The 7,836-nt window shown below is 33.8% G+C and overlaps 1 protein-coding gene across 1 annotated transcript; it reads left to right on the top strand.

Moving 5' to 3' along the window:
• The first annotated feature begins 248 nt into the window (after window positions 1-248).
• Window positions 249-7,087, top strand: LOC114282814 (potassium transporter 8). The gene is made up of 8 exons (XM_028225566.2): window positions 249-1,448; window positions 1,535-2,021; window positions 2,115-2,168; window positions 4,560-4,820; window positions 4,911-4,963; window positions 5,247-5,370; window positions 5,488-5,742; window positions 5,852-7,087. Exons 1-8 carry the CDS (start codon window positions 1,389-1,391, stop codon window positions 6,907-6,909), a joined length of 2,352 nt encoding a protein of 783 aa, XP_028081367.2. The 5' UTR covers window positions 249-1,388; the 3' UTR covers window positions 6,910-7,087.
• The last annotated feature ends 749 nt before the right edge of the window (window positions 7,088-7,836 follow it).

Here is a 7,836-nt window from a genome sequence, read left to right as displayed (position 1 = left end):
AGTAAAAAGCTAACTTTTTACCAACTTCTCAAATCACTTCTAAAAAAGTCAAAAAACTTGATAAAAAGTTAAAAGCCAACCTTTTACCAACTTTTCAAAACAACTCATCATGTTAAAATGTGGGGGTAGAAATATAATTTGAAAATCATTCCAAACATAGCCTGAAATATAAAAGCATAGAATTGCTTTAAATCGAGGAATATTCCATTTTTAAAGCTTAAATATACACTGTTGAAGACTAATTCTTTGGTCTTGAGTTCAATCATTGGGGTTTGGGTTGTGTGGCTAGCTGAAATGGCTTGAATGGGTCAGTGTCTGTTTCATCTTTACAAAGAAAGAAGGTACCACACACATTTAGGAGAGTGGGGTGGTTGTTGTTGATGATGATGATGGGGTCACTGTAACCATAGACTTGTTCCACCGTTTTTCTGGCACTACCCCTTAGCTGGCGTAGGATACTTTGAAAGATTTCCGCCCTTAGCTTTCCATAATTAATTGCAGCATATGTAGAAGTTGCCTTGTGCAACCTTGTATGGTTGGCAATAATGAGCTGCTTTGGCATCCCAAAGTGAGACAGACAAAAAAACAAAATTTGAGCTTTGCATAGCTATATTCTGAATCTGTGAAATATAGTGTACTATGTTTCAGTCGAAGCCTGTAAATCTTTGTTTTGTTTTCAAACTCAAAAATTGTTTCGGTTTTCTATTTTTTTGGTAAATTTTTTTTTCCAAATTTCTTTACAAATATTTTTAATGTTTAAATACATCTAAATTTGTCTCTAAAAATTTTCAAAAATTGAAATTACTCCCAACAAATGAAATTACTGAGTCACCTTTTTTTTCTTGGATACGAACTGTTGCTTTCAGTGGTCTGTGCTATATGTTAAAGAATTATGAGTTAGTGCTTCGGCACATCTATACCTTTTTTTTTCTTCTTCACACACAGAGCCAAAGTTATCAAGATAACCTACTAATATATTTTATTCAGAAAAAAAAGCCATAGATAGGAGGAGAAAGTGGAAGAGAACCCAAAATCCCCGTCCCTCACTTATTTTACTCACAAACACCAAACAAAATCTCTCTCTCTCTCTCTCTCTCTCTCTCATTTGCATACACCCAAGCACATTCGCTCGCACAATATTTTATATTCTATAGCACACAATTCCAACCACCCTTCCTCGTTCTGGATTTCTCTCTTTGTATTTTCTTGTGGTGTTCTTTGTTTCTTCTTGAGATGTCACCATTGGTAGATTGTTGAATTTCTTTTTACCCTTCTCGTATTTTTATCTTGAATTTCGTATTTTCCTTGGATTATTTGAACTGGGTAAGGTGTTCACCCATCTGGGTCATCGTTGTTTTTCTTCAAATTGATGCAAAAATTGGGTTTTCATGGTTCTGGGGCAGCCTGTTATGGATCTTGAAGGATGGAACCGTGACAATCCAATCAAGGTGAGACACGTGGCACTTGGGTATTGTAAGACCCGTCTTCAAGTCACAAGCGTTTTCTGATAATCTTGTTCTGTTTTTTGTTGCAGAAGGAATCATGGAGGACAGTGTTGACTCTGGCCTATCAGAGCTTGGGGGTTGTATATGGAGATTTAAGCACTTCACCTTTGTATGTATACAAAAGCACTTTTGCAGAAGACATTCAGCATTCGGAGTCTAACGAGGAGATATATGGGGTTTTGTCTTTTGTGTTCTGGACAGTAACTCTCATCCCACTCCTTAAATATGTGTTTATAGTGCTTAGAGCTGATGATAATGGCGAAGGAGGCACTTTTGCTTTGTATTCATTGCTATGCCGCCACGCCCGAGTCAGTACTTTGCCCAATTGCCAGCTTGCTGATGAGGACTTATCTGAGTACAAGAAGGATGGAATTGTATCTGCAGATAAGAGTCTTGGCTCGAGTCTACGATCGACATTGGAGAGGCATAGAGTACTTCAATGGGTATTGCTTGCTTTGGCTTTGATTGGAACTTGTATGGTGATTGGGGATGGAGTCCTTACGCCGGCAATTTCTGGTATTGGAGATGAGATTATGTTATTGTGTTATCAAAATGTGGAAAATTGGGATCTTGATTACTAAAACTTGTTTGATTTTGTTGTTTGTGCAGTGTTTTCTGCTGTTTCGGGGCTAGAGCTTTCCATGTCAAAAGAGCATCATCAATGTAAGACTCTTACCTATTAGACTCTTTGGTATTATAAATTGATTATAATGTTTGAAGAAGATAATTTGATATTGATTACACAACCGGATTGGGAAGTCATGAATCGTCCAGGTGATTGGGTTAAAAATATCTTAATAACTTTGTCAATTAAGTAATTGATTTTTGAAAGCTTTTAGCAACTTCAGCTGTAAGGATGGAAAGCAGGATATGTTGGTTAGAGATGGGCACGGTAAGGTGTGGAAATGAAAAAGATTTTCGCCTTGTTTAGTTTGTTTTTTAGAAAAATTTTTGACTTTTTTTAAAAAGCTCTCTCTAAAATAATTTTTTAAAATTATTTCTGAAAAAAAAACAAATCAAATAAATTTTTATATTTTTTATCTAAAAATTACTCTAGAAACACAAACCAAACAAGGCCTTTGTGTTCCGTTTTTCTTGATTGCTTGAAGTATAATCAAGACAAGTTCTTAGCATTTGCTCAGTATATATACGATGTGAAATGATGCATATCATGGTTAGGCATCGTTATCTTGATTTTATTGTTATTGTAATCTAGAAAGCTCTTGCTGTAGAGATGCAGCTGGTGGACAAAGAGAGCACCCAAGTGTAAAAACATGCATTATTGTGGGTCCTTTCAAATATTATTAAACTAGCCTATCACCCGTGTTATATGTACAAAATAATTATAAATATTTATATTTGTTTTAATTTTTTTTAATATATAAATTATGTTTTAAAATTTTTTTATAAAAATAATTTAACAATCTTATCACTAATCATAATGTATATGAAAAATTGAAAAAGCTACTGCAGTAACTATGCACGGATTGTATCTATAATTATTTGTATAAGGTGATTTTAAATGCTGATCAGGGATTTTAACCAAATCAATAAATACAGGCATGTGAAAAGACATGTGGATTAAAAAAAGTTAATAAATATTGATTAGGGAATTTTGATCAAATCAATAAATGCTGAGATTGTTTTTTGGGAAAATGCTAGAGATTCCAAATTTTCTACCAAATAAATGATCAAATGTCTCACATGGGTGTGGGATTGCGGACCCCACACCCATGTGAGACATTTGGTCATTTATTTGGTAGAAAATTTGGTGTCCCTAGCATTACCCTTTTTTTAAATAAAAAATTTAGAAATTTGAGATTGAGAGATTGAAGTTCCCACAAGATTTGGGGGTTAGAAACCCTCTTTTTCTTAATATATACTAGCATATCACCCGTGCTATGCACTGATTGTGTTTGTAATTATCCATATATGTGAATTGTAATTTTTAAATGTCTTTTTTTTTTCTTTTTTTTTAAATGCCGTCTTTTTTCCCTTTTTTATATTATATTAAAGTTTAATATTTTGACAATAATCATATGTGTTAGATTTTTCAAGAAATTAAATGTCTTTTTTATTTATTATATTATATTAAAATTTAATATTTTGATAATAATCATATGTGTTGAAACTTTTCAAGGAATTCATATGTATTGGATTTCAAAGAATTTTTTTTATGTTTGTTCTTAATGTATTAAAATGTTATTATGAAGGTAAAACTTAGGGTTGGGAGAAGTTAATAAATGTTAAAAAAAAATTAAATAAAAAAAAATTAAAAAATTTAGATTAAAACTCCCACAAAATTTGATGTTAAAAATTTAATATATAGTACAGATAAATCCCGTGTGTTAATCAAAGTCAAATCGCTATCAAACATATAAGTCGTCAGTATGTGGCAGACAAAAGTTGATAGCATCCTACTTATAATAAAATAAAGACGTAACTTGAGGTTAAGAATAAGTAAAATATAGATTACTAGATTAAGGCGTTTGTGAATAGATTATTTTAGTAATTTTTTAATTTTTTTTTTGATTAAAATATGAAGTAAAAAAATTTATATATTTGGAATAATTTTTGAATTTTTTATGAAATGATGTATAAAAAGTAGAGAAAAAAAAAAGAATCTTTGATTTTTTCATATAAATTATAAGTTTTTTTATTTTTTTAGTAACTTTTTGACTTTTAAATTAAAATTATTACTTTTCAAATGAGTCCTAAGCACAAAACATTGTACCTTTGTAGAAGGTAACAATAAAATTTAGAAAAGGTAATTTTGTATAGTTGTCCAACTGAATTCCCAAGTGATGTCAAGAAGCATAGCCATCATTAGACTGGTCATTATGTTGTAATGATGATTTCAGTCCCTGTCGAGGTAAACACATCTTTCAATCGGTTGATAAGTAGACAATATATGCATCAGCAAAGCTTTGCCACAATTGTTACTGTCCAAATCACTGTAGTGGATCATTTTTATTTTTATTTTTTAAAGCATTGTAGTTGATGATTACTCATATGAAGTTCGTTATCTTAGTTGTGGTCAAATCGATTCTGCAGATGTAGAAGTCCCGGTTACATGTATCATACTGGTATTCTTGTTTGCGCTCCAACATTACGGGACCCACAGAATAGGATTTCTTTTTGCACCCGTTGTGATAACATGGCTATTATGCATCAGCGCCATTGGTGTATACAATATCGTCCACTGGAACCCCCATGTTTACAAAGCGCTCTCTCCTTATTACATGTACAAGTTTTTGAAGAAGACTCAAAGGGGAGGTTGGATGTCCTTGGGTGGGATTTTGTTGTGTATAACAGGTAAAAGAGTAAAATGAACTTTGTACTCTTGCCCTTTGTCCAATACGCACATTTTCTTATGCTACATTTACTTATTTTATTTTAATTCAGGCTCAGAAGCTATGTTTGCTGATCTTGGACACTTTTCACAGTTATCTATCAAGGTAATCAGTTTATGTTTTCTAGTTGCATTAGTTCTTTATTGTTGTCATCAATAAATAATAATGAAAAAAGGAGTCAGTTATTTGGTTTGGTATTTTTATCTTGTGAAGATTTCACTATGCCTTTAAGCCATGTCATTATTATCATAATCTTTCCATCATTGTGAATGAGTTGATTTAATGCAATCCTAGTATGCAAAGTTTTAGATTTCTAGAAGTTATATTCTATGTACAGCCATTCATCAATTTGTCAAATGACTGCCCTATAACAGAGAGTTAACTGCAGATTGCTTTCACCTTTGTGGTTTACCCGTCTTTGATCCTAGCGTATATGGGGCAAGCTGCTTATCTTTCCAAGCATCATGTTATTGAAAGTGACTACCGGATTGGATTCTATGTGTCAGTACCTGGTAGGTACTAATTGTTGTTCCTTTTATATTGTATATACATTTTTTATTTTTTGTAGACGCAACAAATCCAAGAATTTTAAGTTGAGTTTCAGCTAATGTAAGTGTTCTTTTTTTCAGAGAAAATCCGATGGCCTGTTATGGCAATAGCCATACTCGCAGCAGTTGTGGGAAGCCAGGCCATCATCACTGGGACTTTCTCCATCATCAAACAGTGCTCTGCTCTGGGTTGCTTCCCGAGGGTCAAAATAGTACACACATCGTCTAAAATACATGGCCAGATTTACATTCCTGAGATTAACTGGACTTTAATGATACTATGTTTGGCCGTTACTGTCGGTTTCAGAAACACAAAACACATAAGCAATGCATCAGGTAAAATACCTCAATGTTGGAATGGAATTACTAAATTGGTTGTTTTTTCGTGAATTATCAGTGTATAATCATGACCATTATTACAATTTCTTCTTCCTTTCTGGATCAGGTTTGGCAGTTATAACCGTTATGTTGGTAACCACCTGCCTAATGTCACTGGTTATTGTCCTGTGCTGGCACAAAAGTGTTTTTCTAGCCATTTGCTTTATATTCTTCTTCGGTTCTGTAGAAGCACTATACTTCTCAGCTTCACTCATCAAATTCCTCGAAGGGGCATGGGTGCCCGTTGCTCTCTCGTTCATCTTTCTAATAATCATGTACGTTTGGCACTACGGCACTATCAAGAAATACGAATTCGATGTTCAAAACAAGGTTTCTATCAACTGGCTGCTAACTCTGGGCCCTAATCTCGGGTTTGTGAGGGTCCGTGGCATTGGCCTCGTACAGACAGAGCTCGTGTCAGGGATCCCAGCAATTTTCTCGCATTTTGTCACCAACCTCCCAGCTTTTCACCAAGTTTTAATCTTCCTGTGCATCAAATCCGTCCCAGTACCTCACGTAAGACCCGAGGAAAGGTTCTTAGTTGGAAGAATCGGCCCAAAAGAGTACCGAATTTATAGGTGCATAGCACGGTACGGTTATCGCGATATTCACAAAGATGATGTGGAGTTTGAAAAGGACTTGGTATGTAGTATTGCTGAATTTATTCGGTCAGAAAGGACGGAAAACAATGTGGGGAGAGAAGATTTGCACAACGATGAAAGAATGACGGTTGTTGGAACGGCATTAACAAATTTGGAAGGAATAAGGATGTTTGAAGGTGATGGAGATGAAGATTTTTCTGAAATGTCTGATACTTTTGAATTGAGGGAGATAAAGTCTCCGGAGATGCCAAGGAGGAGAGTCAGGTTTCTTGTGCCGGAAAGTCCTCGGATCGATGTGAGCGCACGAGAGGAGTTGCAGGAGTTGATGGAGGCAAGGGAGGCAGGGATGGCGTTTATTTTGGGGCATTGTTATGTGAGGGCAAAGAGGGGTTCAAGTTTGATTAAAAGAGTTGTCATTAATTTTGGGTATGATTTCTTGAGGAGGAACTCTAGGGTTCCAACATATGCTTTGAGTGTTCCTTATGCATCCACTCTAGAGGTCGGGATGATCTACCATGTTTAGTTTTTAGCCTCGTCGGTCTTTTTTTTCTCCTTTTGATGTATTTTATCATTTTTCTTTTGTCATGCTATTGTAAATGATAGGTTTGAGGCTTTTGTGTTATGCCAATCAACTGTGTATCTTAAGTAGCTCTTGAACATGTGAAAACTTTAATATTCTAGTCTTTTGCTTTTGTTTTCTATTTTTTTAAGTTTCTTCATAGAATATTCATGATCTGACACCGAAAATTATATGGGCAAATTAGTTGGAAGTACTACTTAAAAGAGGATAAGTCTATTTAGTCTCATAACTTTTTGAATACTTTTAAAAGTTTAGTACCTAGTTTTCCTCTTTATTCTTTCCGTACATTTGTTCTTCTTTCTCTCTTTCTCTTCCTCATTTTCGATGAGCAGCAACCATTTCTAACTTCTTCTCTTTCTCTCTCTTTCTAATATATAGTCACTAACGACTACCATTACTTGGGGTTCACCGATAATCACCAATCATTGACTCCTAACTTCACCATCACCGACTGCGAAAGAAACGAGTTTCTAGAGAAAAAATATGAGTAAATCTACTCAGATCCTAGTAAATTTACATGGGATCCGACTAGATTTAAATAAAAAATAGTTGCCGAAGTACAATATTCTCTTTATATCTGTTTCTTTCCTCCAATTTCTCAATTTTTCTAACTTTTCTCTACTACACACTTCTATTTTCTTATTTTAATGGAGAAAATTTTCAAATTCTAAACAAATTGTTTTTAAGTTTTAGTTACAGGCGATGGAAACTATAAAATTTTACATTTTCAATTTTTTTGATGGCGAAATAAATTATGCTTTAAAACTGTAAAATTTTACAAATTCATAACATGTTTTCTAATTTGATTAATAAAAATGAATGCTTAATAGAATCATACTTTGAAACTGTAACATTTTACAATTTTAAAGC

The sequence above is a fragment of the Camellia sinensis genome, chromosome 1 (genome assembly GCF_055761805.1).
Source record: "Camellia sinensis isolate YWXY chromosome 1, ASM5576180v1, whole genome shotgun sequence".
Classification (NCBI taxonomy): Eukaryota; Viridiplantae; Streptophyta; class Magnoliopsida; order Ericales; family Theaceae; genus Camellia; species Camellia sinensis.
The sequence above is the reverse complement of the archived record's forward strand: the minus strand, read 5'-3'. Positions and strand labels throughout refer to the sequence as shown.